The sequence below is a fragment of the Oncorhynchus keta genome, chromosome 2 (assembly GCF_023373465.1).
Source record: "Oncorhynchus keta strain PuntledgeMale-10-30-2019 chromosome 2, Oket_V2, whole genome shotgun sequence".
Lineage (NCBI taxonomy): Eukaryota > Metazoa > Chordata > Actinopteri > Salmoniformes > Salmonidae > Oncorhynchus > Oncorhynchus keta.
The window spans coordinates 11,965,780-11,986,400 of record NC_068422.1 but is presented as its reverse complement, the minus strand read 5'-3'; the positions used below and the strand labels follow the sequence as shown (position 1 = coordinate 11,986,400).

Genomic DNA, 20,621 nt, shown 5'->3' with positions numbered 1-20,621 from the left:
TAGGTGGTGACGTGCATCAACAGCATTCGTTAGTGCACAAAAAAAATGAGGATAAATGTGGCGCGCTGGGAACTCTGGGTAGGACTTCCTAGGTCAGCCATATTTAATCGTCCTGGCTGAAGGATAGAGGGGAGATGAAGGGGATTCGGGGAATAAGTAAACTGTCGGTAAGAACTCCTTTAACATTGTCATAAATCAACTATTCAGGAGACGGATTTTGGTTTGCGATAGTACTAAGAGATTGTATGGCTTGTTTGGCGAGAAAGGTGCCTGCTCTACGAGCTGTGTAATGATGGCACTAGCTAGCATGCTTGCGCGGTCGCCAGCTAACATTTGCACGACCCGTTAGATACATGGCCTGCTGATGTTGGATGAACCCAACCTCAACGCTTGGCAGTGGGTTAAAAGTTGTGACTCTATATTAGAAGAAGAAGACATCTACTCTATCCCCGCTGTCAAAGTGTTGTCAAATTCGTCTATCGGTCTGACCGATCAAAAGCTCAGATCATGCAGAGGATAACGGATGTGTCGACAAGCCTTATGATTCTCCATCTAAAGTCAAATGTAGTGCATAGACGATGGTCATGTGCCCTCTACCTTGCACTATAATGCAAATAGCTGGCACGCACTGTCTTGTTAATTCATCAGGACATAACGTTACAACCGTACAGCCAAGTTTATCCTTGCTCAAGCTTCATCCTGCTCCAACATGGTGCATAATTCTATTCTTTGATTTAGCACTTGCCATGACCCTCCTCCGCAGTCCTCCAAAACCAAAACAAATGAGTGGCAGGGCTGCAGCTTTGAATGGAAACAGAGCCTACGGAATGTGCCTTCTTATTCAACATTACAACATTTGAATATTATTATGCAGGTGTGCCCCCATAAGGTCCATCCACATCTGTCCAGCCAGTATTCAACCATCCTTCTCTGTCTATGATTCTTAATAATCTCATAGGTTCTTTCTATCCAGAGTCCAGACCCACCATAACACCCTAATAGAATATGAAGTCACCTTGTATCTTTTCTGCATTGCAGACAAGGCTTTACGCAGCCCAGGTGGCCCGTAAATTGAATGTCTCCGTGGAGCACGTAAAGTTTCAGCCGCAGGAGGTGCAGGTCAGTGGGTGTTGACATGTCTCTCTCTCTCTCCTCACAAAGATGCTTCTATGCAGCCACCCGAACAGAGCAGCCCTTGACTCAGCCTCTGTCAGGTATCAAGGTCTCCACAGGGGCTGCCCATTCATACCAGGACGTCCATGTACAGTGGGGCAAAAAAGTATTTAGTCAGCCACCAATTGTGCAATTTCTCCCACGTAAAAAGATGAGAGGCCTGTAATTTTCATCATGGGTACACTTCAACTAATGACAGACAAAATAAGAAAAAAAATCCAGAAAATCACACTAGGATTTTTAATGAATTTATTTGCAAATTATGGTGGAAAATAATTATTTGGTCAATAACAAAAGTTTAGCTCAATACTTTGTTATATACCCTTTGTTGGCCATGACAGAGGTCAAATGTTTTCTGTAAGTCTTCACAAGGTTTTCACACACTGTTGCTGGTATTTTGGCCCATTCCTCCATGCAGATCTCCTCTAGAGCAGTGATGTTTTGGGGCTGTTGCTGGGCAACACAGACTTTCAACTCCCTCCAAAGATTTTCTATGGGGTTGAGATCTCGAGACTGGCTAGGCCACTCCAGGACCTTGAAATGCTTCTTATGAAGCCACTCCTTCGTTGCCCGGGCAGTGTGTTTGGGATCATTGTCATGCTGAAAGACCCAGCCACGTTTCATCTTCAATGCCCTTGCTGATGGAAGGAGGTTTTCACTCAGAAGTTCACGATACATGGCCCTATTCATTCTTTCCTTTACACAGATCAGTCGTCCTGGTCCCTTTGCAGAAAAACAGCCCCAAAGCATGATGTTTCCACCCCCATGCTTCACAGTAGGTGTGGGGTTCTTTGGATGCAACTCAGCATTCTTTGTCCTCCAAACACGACGAGTTGAGTTTTTACCAAAATGTTCTATTTTGGTTCCATATGACATTCTCCCAATCTTCTTCTGGATCATCTAAATGCTCTCTAGCAAATTTCAGACGGGCCTGGACATGTACTGGCTTAAGCAGGGGGACACGTCTGGCACTGTAGGATTTGAGTCCCTGGCGGCATAGTGTGTTACTGATGGTAGGCTTTGTTACTTTGGTCCCAGCTCTTTGCAGGTCATTCACTAGGTCCCCCCGTGTGGTTCTGGGATTTTTGCTCACTGTTCTTGTGATCATTTTGACCCCATGGGGTGAGATCTTGCGTGGCGCCCCAGATCGAGGGAGATTATCAGTGGTCTTGTATGTCTTCCATTTCCTAATAATTGCTCCCACAGTTGATTTCTTCCGACCAAGCTGCTTACCTATTGCAGAGTCAGTCTTCCCAGCTTGGTGCAGGTCTACAATTTTGTTTCTGGTGTCCTTTGACAGCTCTTTGGTCTTGGCCATAGTGGAGTTTGGAGTGTGACTGTTTGAGGTTGTGGACAGGTGTCTTTTATACTGATAAAAAGTTAAAACAGGTGCCATTAATACAGGTAACAAGTGGAGGACAGAGGAGCCTCTTAAAGAAGAAGTTACAAGTCTGTGAGAGCCAGAAATCTTGCTTGTTTGTAGGTGACCAAATGCTTATTTTCCACCATAATTTGCAAATAAATTCATAAAAAATAAAATAAAATGTGATTTTCTGGATTTTTTTTCTCATTTTGTCTATGATGATAAATTACAGGCCTCTCATATTTTTAAGTGGGAGAACTTGCACAATTGGTGGCTGACTAAATACTTTTTTGCCCCACTGTATGTGGTGATTTAGGGGGTGGAGATTGTGTCCTCTGCCCAGCTCTATCTCCTGTGTGTTTACATAGACCTTTTGAGATATTATTCCACATAGAATATCTCTAGTGTTACAAACTCCAGGTCAAATTTCATACTGATTACATTTTTAATAGTTGATGTAAAACTAGATAAAAAGGTGTTTGGGATTTGATGCTTTGCTTCTCACCCATTTGTTGCCTTGTTTGGACATGCTATAACAGAAGTTGGAGCTAAAATATGTTATACTACACTGCTCTGTTAACAGTTTCTGACATCTTAAATGCATAAAACAACACCAAGGTGTGATGCTAACTGATATTTCTCTTGCAGGTGACCAAACTGCCCAGCGGTCTGATGATAGCCTCGTTGGACAACTACTCCCCAGGTTCCAGGATCGGTGTGTTTGTGAAGGCTGGCTGTCGCTATGAGTCCCCAGAGAACCAGGGAGTCACCCACCTGCTCCGTCTGGCTGCCAACCTGGTACTTCTGGTTCATCAACATGATGTAGACAGGAGCTTCAATGTACTCAATACTGTGTAGGAACTAGTGATGTGGTTAATCCCAATCTCTGTTTCTCTTTTCTAGACTACCAAAGGTGCTTCAGCCTTCAGGATCTGTCGTGGTGTGGAGGCAGTAGGAGGCAGTCTAGGGTCAGTAGTCTTCAGAGCCTGTGAATGAGTGTTTACATCCTCACGAGCCAAAAGACAACTAGACATATCTTTTTGTTTTCTATTGTTTGGGATACTTACCATATTTTCTGACTGACTGTACCACTGCCATGGATGACATTTGTTTATCTTTGTGTTTTCTATGCAGCGTGACGTCATCCAGAGAGAACATGATCTACTCTGTTGACTGTCTCAGAGACCACATGTAAGTGATGCTTGCTTAAAGCGTACCTCGGTATTATTGCTGGGACCATACTAGAGGTCGACCGATTATGATTTTTCAATACAGAGACCAATTTATTGGATGACCAAAAAGGCCGATGCCGAATAATCTGCCTTTTTAAAAAAATATTTTAAAAAATGTATTTGTAATAATGACAATACTGAATGAACACTTTTAACTTAATATAATACATCAATAAAATCAATTTAGCCTCAAGTAAATAATGCAAAAACAATGCAAAAAGTGTTGGAGAAGAAAGTAAAAGTGCAATATGTGCTATGTAAGAAAGCTAACGTTTCAGTTCCTTGCTCAGAATATGAGAACATATGAAAGCTGGTGGTTTCTTTTAACATGAGTCTTCAATATTCCCAGGTAAGAAGTTTTAGGTTGTAGTTATTATAGGACTATTTCCCTCTATACCATTTGTATTTCATGAACCTTTGACTATTGGATGTTCTTATAGGCACTTTAGTATTGCCAGTGTAACAGTATAGCTTCCGTCCCTCTCCTCGCTCCTCCCTGGGCTCGAACCAGCAACACAACGACAACAGCCACCATCGAAGCAGCGTTACCCATGCAGAGCAAGGGGAATAACTACTAAAGGCTCAGAGCGAGTGACGTTTGAAACACTATTAGCGCGCGCTAACTAGCTAGCCATTTCACTTCGGTTACACCAGCCTCATCTCGGGAGTTGATAGGCTTGAAGTCATAAACAGCGCAATGCTTGGCGCACAACGAAGAGCTGCTGGCAAAACGCACGAAAGTGCTGTTTGAATGAATGTTTACATGCCTGCTTCTGCCTACCACCGCTCAGTCAGATACTTAGATACTTGTATGCTTGTATGCTCAGTCAGATTATATGCAACGCAGGACACGCTAGATAATATCTAGTAATATCATCAATCATGTGTAGTTAACTAGTGATTATGATTGTTTTTTATAAGAAAAGTTTAATGCCAGCTAGCAACTTACCTTTGCTTACTGCATTCGTGTAACAGGCAGCCTCCTTGTAGAGTACAACCAGAGAGAGGCAGGTCTTTATTGCGTTGGACTAGTTAACTGTAAGGTTGCAAGATTGGATCCCGCCCGAGTTGACAAGGTGAAAATCTGTCGTTCTGCCCCTGAACAAGGCAGTTAACCCACCGTTCCTAGGCCATCATTGAAAATAAGAATGTGTTCTTAACTGACTTGCCTAGTTAAATAAAGGTATTTAAAAAATCGGCGCCCAAAAATACAGATTTCCGATTGTTATGAAAACTTGAAATCGGCCCTAATTCATCGACCATTCCGATGAATCGGTCGACCTCGAGACTATACCAGTATCATGATACTCCCTAGTGTCATGGCAGGGAAACAAAACACAAAGTGGATTTAACTTCTTTATTAGAACAGACCTAATGTTGGGAACAAATATCGTTGTTGTCATCCAGTCACATTTATTTTCACAGCTACATCACACACTTTTTTTTTTCTTTTATATTCCGATATTGTCACAGCCCTACTATGCGTACACAAAGAATGACCACCATTTATTCACCATATTCAGATCTATGTTTGTGTACGCATAGTAGGGCTGTGACAATACAGGTATTGCAATATAAAATACCAAATAAATTGCTATCATTGTGATTTCTGTGTTGTCTAATGCAGTGACACGGTGATGGAGTATCTGATCAATGTGACCACAGCCCCAGAGTTCAGGCCGTGGGAGGTGTCGGACCTCACCCCAAGGGTCAAGATGGACAAGGCCCTAGCCGCGCAGACCCCCCAGATGGGTGAGAACACACACACTGGTTGTTTCAGTTTGATTATTTGAATGTACTGTCTGTTAATATCTCTGGATAATAGTATAATGTTACATGTTAAAAGATTGCAAATTGTCACCATCAGCTGAAGTATATTGTGGATCTGTTCCTCAGGTGTGATTGAGGGTCTACATGGAGCTGCTTACAAGAACGCCCTGTCCAACTCCCTCTACTGCCCAGACTACATGGTTAGCCAGGTCGATTCTGACCATGTAAGACACTCAACATCCTGGTCCTAGCATGTTCTACTGTACAGCACTATTCATTTGTTTGGGCTAATGCTATGGGTGTTCATCTTCCTCTCCAGATGAACATGCAGGGTTGTACTACTTCAGGAAGTACAGCACTACGGTTGAATGTTTCATTAACCCTCTGTTTCTCTCCAGATGCACAATTTTATCCAGAACAATTTCACAAGTGCAAGAATGGCTCTGGTTGGGCTTGGTAAGTTTTTAATGTGTATTTCTAATAAAACATATTTTTAATCAAATTACTTGATGGCCATGTGTGTTAAGATCATTTTGAACAGGATATTGTGTTTTCATATACATTCTATCTGTTCAGGTGTGGACCACAATGTTCTGACGCAGGTGGGAGAGCAGTTCCTCAACATCCGCAGTGGGATGGGCACCGCTGGGACAAAGGCTCAGTACCGCGGTGGTAAGACCCTTATTCCAGAGGGGCTGAGATGACCACTATCTGCAAGAAGAGGGTTGGCTCCCCATGCATTAAATGTCATTTTCCTGGGAAATTTCCTGAATTCTAATGAGGTTTCTCCCTGCTCTCCCTTTCTTTTTTCTCTCTAGGCGAGGTGCGGGTGCAGAACGGGTCCAGCCTGGTGCACTCTGTGGCGGTGTCTGAGGGGGCAGCGGTGGGCACAGACGAGGCTATGGCCTTCTCTGTACTACAGCATGTCCTGGGGGCTGGGCCACACATCAAGAGAGGCTCCAACCCCACCTCCAAACTCTTCCATGGCGTCGCTAAGGCTACTGCAGACCCCTTCGATGTGAGTGACATAATCAGCAGATCAGATTGTGTTTTTATAGCTGGGCATTCTACAAGAGGGGAATGCAGTATGTGGAGAAGTCTTTGGGTAGAAGAGTTTTGTGTAGAAAAGATTTCTGTCATGCAGTCATTCTCTTTTGGTGTCTCCTCCTTTTAGGCCTCTGCTTTCAATTCCAACTACTCTGACTCTGGCCTGTTTGGAGTCTACACCATCTCCCAGTCTGCAGCAGCTGGTGACGTGAGTATGATGTCTCTTACATTTCCACTGATAACTTACATTGTATAAGAATTGATAAAGATGAATTGATCCTCTTCACAACAGCTTTTTGAAGCCGTTACTAGTTAGTCCTATGAGGGATAGTTGCTTTTACATAGACTGGAATGTAAGATCATTAATTTAGGATGAGGAAAGATCATAATGAAGATTCACTTTGACCTCTCATTGATTAATCGATTGACCTATCCCTGTCCTCCTATCCAGGTGATCAAGGCAGCTATTAGCCAGGTGAAGGCTGTTACAGGAGGAGTCTCAGAAGCTGACCTGACCCGCGCCAAGTAAGCTAACACACAGATTTAGAAACTTGAATATAGAATTTGAGTAGATAAAATCAAGAAAAGTATTGCAATGGAAAGGACTTTGAAGATGTTGACTTAAGGTGTATCTGTTTTTGTAGGACCCAGCTGAAGGCTGAGTACCTGATGTCGTTGGAGAGCTCAGAGGGTTTGTTAGACGCCATGGGTTCACAGGCTCTGTCCGGGGGCGTCTACCACTCTCCCGAGGCCATCGCACAGAAGATCGACTCCGTCTCCGCAACTGATGTCGCCAACGTAAGTTTATTCACTTTGGGGCGAATATTATCTTCTGCTGAAGTTGAATTTTCACTTAGTCTTCAATTGACATCAAAGTGAAAATTCAAGTGGAGGTTCATATACACTGCTCGAAAAAATAAAGGGAACACTAAAATAACACATCCTAGATCTGAATGAATGAAATATTCTTATTAAATACTTTTTTCTTCACATAGTTGAATGTGCTGGCAACAATCACACAAATTATCAATGGAAATCAAATTTATCAACCCATGGCGGTCTGGATTTGGAGTCACACTCAAAATTAGTGGAAAACCACACTACAGGCTGATCCAACTTTGATGTAATGTCCTTAAAACAAGTCAAAATGAGGCTCAGTTGTGTGTTTGTGTAGCCTCCACGTGCCTGTATGACCTCCCTACAACGCCTGGGCATGCTCCTGATGAGGTGGCGGCTGGTCTCCTGAGGGATCTCCTCCCAGACCTGGACCAAAGCATCCGCTAACTCCTGGACAGTCTGTGGTGCAACGTGGCGTTGGTGGATGGAGCGAGACATGATATCCCAGATGTGCTCAATTGGATTCAGGTCTGGGGAACAGGCGGGCCAGTCCATAGCATCAATGCCTTCCTCTTGCATGAACTTCTGACACACTCCAGCCACATGAGGTCTAGCATTGTCTTGCATTAGGAGGAACCCAGGGCCAACCGCACCAGCATATGGTCTCACAAGGGGTCTGAGGATCTCATCTCTGTACCTAATGGCATTCAGGCTACCTCTGGTGAGCACATGGAGGGCTGTGCGCCCCCCCAAAAAAATGCCACCCCACACCATGACTGACCCACCGCCAAACCAGTCATGCTGGAGGATGTTGCAGGCAGCAGAACGTTCTCCAAGGCTTCTCCAGACTCTGTCACGTCTGTCACATGTGCTCAGTGTGAACCTGCTTTCATCTGTGAAGAGCACAGGGCGCCAGTGGCAAATTTGCCAATCTTGGTGTTCTCTGGCAAATGCCAAACGTCCTTCACGGTGTTGGGCTGTAAGCACAACCCCCACCTGTGGACGTCGGGCCCTCATACCACCCTCATGGAGTCTGTTTCTGACCGTTTGAGCAGACACATGCACATTTGTGGCCTGCTGGAGGTCATTTTGCAGTGCTCCTCCTGCTCCTCCTTGCACAAAGGCGGAGGTAGCGGTCCTGCTGCTGGGTTGTTGCCCTCCTACGGCCTCCTTGTCTCCTGGTAGCGCCTCCATGCTCTGGACACTATGCTGACAGACACAGCAAACCTTCTTGCCACAGCTCTCATTGATGTGCCATCCTGGATGAGCTGCACTACCTGAGCCACTTGTGTGGGTTGTAGACTCCGTCTCATGCTACCACTAGAGTGAAAGCACCGCCAGCATTCAAAAGTGACCAAAACATCAGCCAGGAAGCATAGGAACTGAGAAGTGGTCTGTGGTCACCCCTTGCAGAACCACAACTTTATTGCCTTAATTATTATTGCCTATAATTTCCACCTGTTGTCTATTCCATTTGCACAACAGCATGTGAAATGTATTGTCAATCAGTGTTGCTTCCTAAGTGGACAGTTTGATTTCACAGAAGTGTGATTGACTTGGAGATACATTGTTGTTTAAGTGTTCCCTTTATTTTTTTGAGCAGTGTATTTCTATATTAGTCTTTGCTGCAGCTCGTTCTCGACTTCTACAGCACATTAGGAGTGTTTTCCTTGTTTGTTAGTTTTTCTGTTTAGATGGTCCCGTGTGGCTCAGTTGATAGAGCATGGTGCTTGCAACACCAAGGTTCTTGGTTCAATTTCCACGGGGGACCAGTACAGAAAGTATGAAAAATGTATAAGTCGCTGTGGATAAGAATGTCTACTAAATGTAACGTGTTTTCCTTGTTCTCTCAGGCTGCAAATAAGTTTGTTTCAGGCAAGAAGTCCATGGCTTCCAGTGGAAACCTCATCAAGACGCCCTTCGTTGACGAGATCTAAAGCCTTTCAACTGTATTTCACGTGATATTAAGTCACAACCAAGCCCTCTGTCCATTCAAAACAAACAAACTGAAACAGTCATTATCCTAATTGCGTCATTGTTCTTTTGAGGAAGTTATGTTGTAATCACATCAACTGCCAATATTTATAGTTGTTGCTATTTTTACGTGGATCTTGAACTGTATAGCTCATGTAAATGAATGAATAAAGAATCTCTACCGTAAAGGTGGAATAAGTAGTTTTTTACTCTTGTAAATAGACCTAATGTCTTACCAGGTGATAATAAATGAAACCTTTTGATCCATGAAAAAGTTTTTATGCATTGTCCAATAGTGTGAAATTCTATTTCTCCTAATCATGTCACTTTCATGAAAAAGTGTTTGATTACGTCTGACCATGTTGAACAAAATAACATAGTTGATACGTAATTTGTTACCGGAAATACAAGTGAATTGTAGCCAGGTGGCTAATGTATATTTTCAAATGAGAAAAGATTCTTTTAGTCATGTTGTGGATGTGGACACCTGCTCGTCAAACATCTCATTCTGAAACCATGGGCAATAATATGGAGTTGCCCCCCCCATAACAACCTCCACTCTTCTGGGAAAGCTTTCCATTAGATGTTGGAACATTGCTGTGGTGATTTTCTTCCATTCAGCCACACTGATGTTGGGCATTTAGGCCTGGCTTGAAGTTGGCGTTCCAATTCATCCCAAAGGTATAAAATGGGGTTGAGGTCAGGGCTCTGCATGCTAGCCAGGTTCTTCCACACCGATCTCAACAAACCATTTCTGTATGGATCTTGCTTTGTGCACAGGGCCTTTGTCATGCTGAAACAGGAAAGTGCCTTCTTTGAACTCATGGTGAAGCATGATTAATCTCTCCAGAAAACGTGTTTCCACTGCTCCAAAGTCCAATGGCGGCAAGCTTTATACCACTCCAGGTATGCTTGTGCGGTTGCTCGGCCATGGAAACCCATTTCAAGAATCTCCCAACGAACAGTTATTGTGCCAACGTTGCTTCCAGAGGCAGTTTTTAACTCTAGTGAGTGTTGCAACCGAGGACAGCCAGTTTTTACATGCTATGTGGTCCTGTTCTTTGAGCTTGTGTGGATTACCACTGCGGCTGAGCCATTGTTGCTCCTAGACGTTTCCACTTCACAATAACAGCAGTTGACCGGGACAGCTCTAGCAGAGCAGGGCAGACATTTGAAGAACTGGTTTGTTAGCAAGGTGGCATCCTATGATGGTGCCATGTTGAAAATCACTGAGCTCCTCAGTATGGCCATTCTACTGCCAATGTTTGTCTATGGTGACTAGATGGCTGTGTGCTCTATTTTATACACCTGTCAGCAACGGGTGTGGCAGGAATAGCCAAATCCACTCATTTGAAGGGGTGTCCACATATTTTTGGAGGACAATACAGTGGCTCTATGTTAATGTATATATTTAATCATACCAGATTATTTTTTCAGTAGATTGAAGTTAATTTGGGTTATGGGTATACTTTATCAAGATGATCTTACAGATTATTTTACCATGACCATTAGCCTTTGCATATGCTTAAATCAGTGATTTTGACAAATTTTAATTTTGTTATTTCAGGGGGAATTGGGAATGTATAGACCTTTAAACTCAATTAGTATAACGTATATAATTAATGTCAGTAGTTTTGTTCAGTGTCTCTTGCACAAGTGTAGCCCTGGTTTATGTGAGTTTTACTAAATAGTTGCAGAGCAGAGCTGTGTTTATCAACGTATTGTACATAGCCACTGGTGTAAACCAGGTTCGCATGGGTATATTACGGCAGAAGTGCAGATTTGTAGGCCTGGTTTGTATGAATGTTGCGACTTGGACACAAGGGTAAACCTGTTTTATGAGTATTAAGCTTTATACCCATGAATTTACCTGGTTTATTTGAGTAATAAGATGTACCAGGCAAATACAGGTAATGGGTCTGAATGGATGTAATTATCCCTTCAAATCCTTTCTGGTAGTGATGTAGTAAATGCACTAAACCTCAGGTCCAGGTTGAGTCCCAAGTCACTTGGCAGTGCTAAAAGCTGTGGGCCAATAATTTTTGAAGCTATATTTAGTAAGGTAGAAAGCTAAGTAAGGCTAGACTGCTAATACAGTAGCTATGTAACATTTGCTCTTGTAGCTAGTATATTGAATCATGCAAGAGAGAAAGTCTGTTGAGTCAGAGTCGAGTCACAAAAAACGTAACTTGAATCAAAGTTGTTACGAACCGGCTCATAGCCCGTAACAAAGAGGTAGACAACGCAAAGATAAAGAAATCAAACATATTTATTAAAGTAAACTATATCCAAGTAGAAATGTTGTGTAGTCAGCAGTGTAAGTGAGTGGATGCGTGCATAGATGGTGATAATGAGGGGTGTTGAGAGGTGCCAAAACAAACACAAAGAAGCCCCAAAATGCCACAACCAAAAACAGGAGTGTGTCTGCGTGGAGAGAGTCTCCTCAATGTATGGGGGAAAGGTGTATTTATCCCCGGGACACACCCAAGCCCAGGTTTGTCACACTTCACTGACCCTCCCAGCTACGGCTACCGACATCCTATTAAGGAAAACAAGAGCAAAGATAAATATTTCGGCAGACAGAGTGGGAGGGTCATCACAGTGAAGTCCGAGTCCCTGACTCGAGTACTACAACACCGCTTTCTGGTAACAAGTTTGTGGTAGAAAAAAAGTGAATGAGCCTGAGGCAAATGAGTGATACCACTGTTCCATGATTTTATCTGTGAATTGGTTAAGGTACACAGGTCAGATGTTACAGGACTAAGACATGCAACTAACAAGGTTGGGTGTGCAAGGGATAGTTGGATATGGGTAAATGTTGATGGCTTGGCAGAATACAGGCTTTGAAAAACTGGGTAATGGCTGAGATAGAACTGGAGTCTATGGGTAACAAATAGAGCTTTATAGGGCTAGGGTATGGGTGTAGTGGGACATTAGGGCTAGGATGTGGGTGTATTGGGACATTAGGGCTTGGATATGGGTGTATCAGGACTTGATTGTATCAATATTAGGGTATTGGAATGTGGGTGTTGGGGGCTAGGGCATTGGACTGGGGTGTGTGGGTAATTGGGTTTAGGTGTGTTGGTAAGTGGGCTGAGGTACATACACTACCTGTCAAAAGTTTTAGAGCACCTACTCATTCAAAGGTTGTTCTTTATTTTTACTATTTTCTACATTGTAGAATAATAGTAAAGACATCAAAACTTTGAAATAACACTTGGAATCATGTAGTAACCAAAAAAGTGTTAATCAAATCAAAATATATTTTATATTTGAGATTCTTCAAATAGCCACCTTTTGCCTTGATGACAGCTTTGCACACTCTTGGCATTCTTTCAACCAGCTTCACCTGAAATGCTTTTCCAACAGTCTCGAAGGAGTTCCCACATTTGATGAGCACTTGTTGACTGCTTTTCCTTCACTCTGCGGTCCGACTCATCCCAAAACATCTCAATTTTGTTGAGGTCGGGGGATTGTGGAGGCCATGTCATCTGACGCAGCACTCCATCACTCTCCTTCTTTGTAAAATAGCCCTTGCACTGCCTGGATGTGTGTTAGGTCATTGTCCTAAATGATAGTCCCACTAAGCGTAAACAAGATGGGATGGTGTATCGCTGCAGAATGCTGGGGTAGCCATGCTGGTTAAGCGTGCTTTGAATTCTAAATCAATCACAGACAGTGTCACCAGCAAAGCACCCTGACACCATAACACCTCCTCCATGCTTTACGGTGGGCAAAACACATGCGGAGATCATCTGTTCATCACACCCACTTCTCACAAAGACACGGCGGTTGGAACCAAAAATCTCCAATCAGGACTCTAGACCAAAGGTCTAATTTCCATTGCTCATGTTTCTTGGCCCAAGCAAGTCTCTTCGTCTTATTGGTGTCCTTTAGTAGTGGTTTCTTTGCAGCAATTCGACCATGAAGGCCTGATTCACGTAGTCTCCTCTGAACAGTAGATGTAGAGATGTGTCTGTTACTTGAACTCTGTGAAGCATTTATTTGGGCTGCAATTTCTGTGGCTGGAAACTCTAATGAACTTATCCTTTGCAGCAGAGGTAACTCTGGGTCTTCGATTCCTGTGGCGGTCCTCATGAGAGCCAGTTTCATCATAGCGCTTGATGGTTTTTGTGACTGCACTTGAAGAAACTGTCAAAGTTGTTCACATTTTCTGTATTGACTGACCTTCATGTCTTAAAGTAATGATGGACTGTCATTTCTCTTTGCTTATTTGAGGACTTGGTCTGTATACCCCCTACCAGAAACAACTGATTGGCTCAAACACATTAAGAAGGAAAGAAAATCCATTAATTAACTTTTAAGTAGGCACACCTGTAAATTGAAATGCATTCCAGGTGACTACCTCATGGAAGCTGGTTGAGAGAATGCCAAGAGTGTGCAAAGCTGTCATCAAGGCAAAGGGTGGCTATTTGAAGAATCTCAAATATAAAATATATTTTGATTTGTTTAACACTTTTTTGGTTACTACATGATCCCATATTTGTTATTTCATAGGTCTTATTTCAATGTAGAAAATAGTACAAATAAAGAAAAACCCTTGAATGAGTAGTGTTCTAAAACTTTTGACCGGTAGTGTACACTACATGATGTGGACACCTGCTCATTCCAAAATCATTAACATTAATATGGAGTTGGTACCCCCTTTGCTGCTATAACAGCCTCCACTCTCCTGGGAAGGCTTTCCACTAGATGTTGGAACATTAATGAGGGGACTTACTCCCATTCAGCCACAAGAGCATTAGTGAGGTCGGACACTGATGTTGGGCGATAAGGTCTGGCTCGCAGTCTGTATTCCAATTCATCCCAAACGTGTTCAATGGGGTTGAGGTCAGGGCTGTGTGCAGGCCAGTCATGTTATTTCGCACCGATCTCCACAAACCATTTCTGTTTGGACCTCGCTTCGTGGACAAGGGCATTGTCATGCTGAAACAGTAAAGGGCCTTCCCTAAACTGTTGCCAGAAAGTTGGAACAGTGTCACAATACCAGTGCTTACAGTTGACCGAGGCAGCACTAGCAGGGCAGAAATTTGACGAACTGACTTGTTTGAAAGGTGGAATCCTATGACGGTGCCACGTTGAAAGTCACTGAGCTTTTCAGTAAGGCCATTCTATTGCCAATGTTTGTCTATGAAGATTGCATGGCTGTGTGCTCAATTTTATAAACCTGTCAGCAACGGGTGTGGCTGAAATAGCCAAATCCACTCATTTTAAAGAGTGTCCACATACTTTTTTATATACAGTTGAAGTCAGAAGTTTTACATACCCCTTAGTCAGTTAGGATCACCAGTTTATTTTAAGAATGCAAAATGTCAGAGTAATAGTAGAGAGAATGATTTATTTCACCTTTAATTTCTTTCATCACATTCCCAGTGGGTCAAACGTTTACATACACTCAATTAGTATTTGGTAGCATTGCTTTTAAATTGTTTAACTTGGGTCAAATGTTTCAAATAGACTTCCACAAGCTTCCCACAATAAATTGGGTGAATTTAGGCCCATTCCTCCTGACAGAGCTGGTGTAACTGAGTCAGGTGTGTAGGCCTCCTTGCTCACACACGCATTTTCAGTTCTGCCCACAAATTTTCGAATGGTATTGAGGTTAGAGATTTGTGATGGCCACTTCAATACCTTGACTTTGTTGTCCTTAAGCCATTTTGCCACAAATTTGGAAGTATGCTTGGGGTCATTGTCCATTTGGAATATCCATTTGCGACCCAGCTTTAACTTCCTGACTGATGTCTTGAGATGTTGCTTCAATAAATCCACATAATTTTCCTTCCTCATGAAGCCATCTATTTTGTGAAGTGCACCAGTCCCTCCTGCAGCAAAGCACCCCTACAACATGATGCTGCCATCCCTGTGCTTCACGGTTGGGATGGTGTTCTTCAGCTTGCAAGTCTCCCCCTTTTTCCTCCAAACATATCAATGGTCATTATGGTCAAACAGTTCTATTTTTGTTTCATCAGACCAGAGGACATTTCTCCAAAAAGTACAATCTTTGTCCCCATGTGCAGTTGCAAACTGTAGTCTGGCTTTTTTATGGCGGTTTTGGAGTAGTGGCTTCTTCCTTGCTGAGCGGCCTTTCAGATTATGTCGATATAGGACTGGTTTTACTGTTTGAAATAGATACTTTCGTACCTGTTTCCTCCAGTGTCTGCACAAGGTCCTTTGCTGTTGTTCTGGGATTGATTTGCACTTTTCCCACCAAAGTACGCTCATCTCTAGAAGTCAGAACACATCTCCTTCCTGAGCGGAATGCCGGCTGCGTGGTCCCAAGGTGTTTATACTTGCGTACTATTGTTTGTACAGATGAACGTGGTAACTTCAGGCGTCTGGAAATTGCTCCCAAGGATGAACCAGACTTGTGGAGGTCTACAAATTATTTTCTGAGGTCTTGTCTGATGTCTTTTTATTTTCCCATGATGTCAAGCAAAGAGGCACTGAGTTTGAAGGTAGGCATTGAAATACATCCACAGGTACACCTCCAATTGACTCAAATGATGTCAATTAGCCAATCAGAAGCTTCTAAAGCCATGACATCCTTTTCTTGAATTTTCCAAGCTGTTGAAAGTCACAGTCAACTTAGTGTATGTACAATTCAGACTCACTGGAATTGTGATACAGTGAATTACAAGTGAAATAATCTGTCTGTGAACAATTGTTGGAAAATTACTTGTGTCATGCACAAAGTAGATGTACTAACCGACTTCCCAAAACTATAGTTTGTTAACAAGACATTTGTGGAGTGGTTGGAAAACGAGTTTTAATGACTCCAACCTAAGTGTATGTTCACTTCCCACTTCAACTGTATAGTGTACATACTGAGCCTGGGGAATAGGGGTAAATGATTGTTAATTGTATTACAGGCAGAGCAATGCTTGTTCCCATATGCCACAATTGTGACTGAAAATAAAACATACTTTTTTACATTCTGCTCACTCAAAAGGTTTGTTTCTTTAAATTAATATGGATTACATGTAAGAGTCACTAATTGCAAATTATTTGCATAGCGGCATGTCTGGGAAATGTTTTGGAGCAAAAGTCCATGGAGAATAAGAACACCTCCTCCCAGCTGCCTACTGCACTGAGGCTAGGAAACACTGTCGCCATCGATAAATCCATGATAATCGAGAATTTCAATAAGCATTTCTCTAAGGCTGGCCATGCTTTCATCCTGGCTACCCCAACCCCGTTCAACAGCTCTGCACTCCCCGCAGCTACTTCCCCAAGCCTCCCCAGCTTCTGCTTCACCCAAATCCAGATAGCAGATGTTCTGAAAGAACAACTAGCATCACTACAACTACAAATGCCTAGGTGTCTTAAGCATCTCCAATCCAAAAATAAATCTAGAATTGGCTTCCTATTTCACAACAATGCCTCCTTCACTCAAGCTGCTCAAACATGCCCTCGTAAAACTGACTATGCTACCGATTCTCGACTTCGGCGATGTAATTTACAAAATAGCCTCCAACACTCTACTCAGCAAACTGGATGTAGTCTATCACAGTGTCATCTGTTTTGTCACCAAAGTCCAATATACCACCCTCGCTATATATTCGTCGCCAGACCCGCTGGCTCCAGGTCATCTATAAGTCTTTGCTAGGTAAAGCTCCGTCTTTTCTCAGCTCACTGGTCACCATAACAACACTCACCAGTAGCACGCGGTCCAGCAGGTGCATCTCAATGAACATCCCCAAAGCTAACACCTACTTTGGCCGCCTTTCCTTCCAGTTCTCTGCTGCCAATCACTGGCAAATTGCAAAAATCGCTGAAGTTTGAGACTTATTTCTCCCTCACTAACTTTAAGCATCAGCTATCTAAGCAGCTTACCGATAACTGCAGCTGTACACAGCCCATCTGTAAATAGCCCATCCAACTACCTACCTCATCCCCATATTGTTTTTATTTACTTTTTTTGCACACCAGTATTTCTACTTGCACATCATCATCTGCACATCTATTCCTCCAGTGTTAATTTGCTAAATTGTAATTACTTCGCTACTATGGCCTAACCTCCTTACTCCATTAGCACACATTGCACAACATACACATGGGCTACACACACGCCCCGAATGAGGTTAGAAGAGCGTGTCATTGTGATCTGCCCTTTCCGACCAGTGCTTAAAAGGACTCACTAAGAGTTAACATTCAGACCAGCAGACGTGAAGCCGTGGCTACACGTTGAGTTGTTGGAAACTCTGAAACTCAACACGATGTGAAAAATGTGTGATGTGAAAAACTCACGAGAGCAAAACATTGACAGTCTGCAGCTGTGCATGTAAACGGATCTAGAACATTGACTAAAGACACAAGGTGGGGAGGAAGGAAATCCCATCTCAGACAATCACTGAGTATCTGTTAAATTTGACCAAAACTACGAAGAAGGACATTGTGAACTCTGGTGGACAACCAGAACCTTACACCCATCGAGCCATTCCCCATAGAAAGTTTGATTGGTTTCAACAGAGAGAGAACAGATAAAAACATCTACACATAAATACATTGCATTTCTTACCAAAATGGGCGGCGGCATGTGTGCAAGGTATATGGTTACTGTGAGCGTAGTTACCAAATGAACGATAAATGTGTTATTATTTAGTTAGTTAGTAAATAAATAATTAAATACATTTGTGCAGAACTGAATAATCAGAAAAGGCTGGGGTTCTTGCAGATTCAAGAAGTCTGTGACGTTCAGTATAAGACTGATATGAGGTAATGATTAATAAATTACTGTTATCAATATTCTTTTACACATCATCTTGAGTTTAGTTCGGGGGATGGTAACTCGTTAAACAACTTCTTCCGTGTTGCCACAAATTCATAATGAGTTAATTGTTAAATGATTAATTCAATCGAGTCACATCACGACACACTCATTGTTGAATTTACGATTTCCAACTTGTGTAATGTTTATGTCCAATGGCCGATGAGCACCGATATGTTTTTCATTATTTCTCCTCATATGACACAGATTAAAAAGGATTTGCCAGTGGATGATGACTGCTAGCTAAGATTTTGAAAGTGTGATGTTGGCATGATCAGTTCAATCAAAGCTACTGTACATATAACATGATTCAACATAATTTTATCTGTGGCCAATGACCTTGAGCCTTCGTGGATGGGCACCTCTAATGTAACTCTATGGCAGCACCTAAGGGCGCTAGAATTTTCTAGCTCTCCCCTTAGACTTGGCGGTGACGTAGTGTCCCCATGAGTTGCGGAACACTGAACCAATCACTGTGCAACACTCGTATTTTCTGTTAGCTTGCCCCACCACAGAAAGCACTGAGCTAGGCTGAAACACCTGCATTTTGGCGCTGCCTTATTCAAGAAAACAAAAAAGAGACCATGTTTTTATGCAGCTTTATTAACTCTGTCATGTCTTTTGGCTATGCCGGATTAAGTGATATGACATGCTATTGTAAAAAATAATTAACCTGATTAAGCTAATCATGTAAATGTAATTACCTAGAAAGTCAGGGCACCACGAAATAATGTTTATAGAGCTGTTATCTTCCGAATAAACTCTTAAAGACCTGGTAATCTTTTACCTCAATAGCAGTCAATATTTAATCGTAACCTTATACAATCTCATCTAAAAGTTGTAAATTCTTGATTATCTTCACGAACCCTGGCTAACAAGTTGAATCAGCAATACAACATTTGGTTTAACGATTTATTTACTAAATACCTACATAAATCACATCTACACAGAATGGATCATACATTGATTACAAATTATGTCATAAAGGAAAACGTTCCTAGCGGAGAGATATGTCGGCTGGAAGGGAAAGGGGGTTGGGTTTTGAATGAAAGAGCCAGAAGACTGAGAAATGAAGAGATTTTGTATCTCTATCGGGCCGTAGGCAGCTATGCTATCGCAAATACAGTATCTTATGCATTCTAAATAACCGCCCATTTGGAAAAGGAAAATGCAATAAATATTTACTCTGAGCTGCGCTTCGGTAGATTGGTCGTAGATAGAAGGCCGGGTTGTCCAGCATGGATCTCTTATCCTCTGAAGAATGTCTACTGGTGAACTGGAGCGTGGTAGAATGGATCTTTTGTCCATTCTCTCCTAGCCCACGTTTACAGTTGCTGCGGCTAAGTCAATCGGCTAGGAAGTATCACTTCTTTAGTGAATAAGAGTTCAAAGTTCATACCACGTTGCCATGCTATATTCTGGCTGGTATAGTCGAAATTCATCCTTCCGGCATGTAGATCGTCACCTTCACATTGAGATTCGATGCTAATTCCGTTAGGTTCTTGCTCAAGCTGAGGTTGGCTTAGTTCTGTAGGTGATCTTGTCCTTTTAACGCAGGGACCACAAGTCCTCACGTCCTTGGAACAGGAAGTATGATTTTCTTCAACGGGTTTATATAGTGGTGAAGAGGAGTGCGTGTTTCATAGTATACAACCAATGTCTGTTCACTTGGGCGGGCCTCTGAGTGAGCAGAGTTTACTCTATGACAACCAATTCTCTCCTTTAGATGCTAAAATTACGTTTAATCTTTTCACAAATAGTTTCACATTTAAACATTTACATTTGCACAACAATTCCATGTGAATCTGATAACTAGAATGTGTAGACTTTCCAAGATACAGTTTATGTCGTCCTATCATCAGTAATAATGTCTCAGACGCCAACTGATCTGACATCATATTCATTAAGTACCCACGCATATATTCAACTGGTTGGATTACCGAAATATGGTTCTGTTTCCCACCTTTTGATGTTACCAGACTCTCTATGTTAACAAAGGAATTTTCAAAAGTCACATCAGTAGAGTAGAGAGAGGAAAAAGGGGAAAGGTATTTATGGGGGTCATAAACCTCCCCCAACAGGCCAACGTCATGACAACTCAATGATATACACTACCGTTCAAAGGTTTGGGGTCACTTAGAAATGTCCTTGTTTTTTAAAGAAAAGCAAATATTTTTTTTCCCATTAAAATAACATCAAATTAATCAGAAATACAGTGTAGACATTGTTAATGTTGTAAATAACTATTTTGGCTGGAAACGGCTGATTTTTATGGAATATCGACATAGGCGTACAGAGGCCCATTATTGGCAACCATCACTCCTGTGTACCAACGGCACGTTGTGTTAGCTGAAGTTTATCATTTTAAAAGGCTAATTGATCATTAGAAAACCCCTTTGCAATTATGCTAGCACAGCTGAAAACTGTTGTCCTGATT

The 20,621-nt window shown here is 42.3% G+C and overlaps 1 protein-coding gene across 2 annotated transcripts; it reads left to right on the top strand.

Moving 5' to 3' along the window:
* Window positions 1–21: 21 nt before the first annotated feature.
* LOC118372950 (cytochrome b-c1 complex subunit 2, mitochondrial-like) lies at window positions 22–9,584 on the top strand. 2 transcript variants are annotated; one of them, XM_035759001.2, is made up of 14 exons: window positions 22–167; window positions 1,039–1,119; window positions 3,185–3,334; window positions 3,440–3,504; window positions 3,671–3,727; window positions 5,396–5,520; window positions 5,665–5,762; window positions 5,937–5,994; window positions 6,115–6,210; window positions 6,357–6,556; window positions 6,713–6,793; window positions 7,037–7,110; window positions 7,230–7,383; window positions 9,276–9,584. In XM_035759001.2, exons 1-14 carry the CDS (start codon window positions 135–137, stop codon window positions 9,357–9,359), a joined length of 1,356 nt encoding a protein of 451 aa, XP_035614894.1. In that variant the 5' UTR covers window positions 22–134; the 3' UTR covers window positions 9,360–9,584. The 2 variants fall into 2 exon arrangements, with proteins under 2 accessions (XP_035614894.1, XP_052327832.1); XM_052471872.1 differs by lacking the exon at window positions 1,039–1,119 and having other exon boundaries at window positions 71–167.
* Window positions 9,585–20,621: the final 11,037 nt, after the last annotated feature.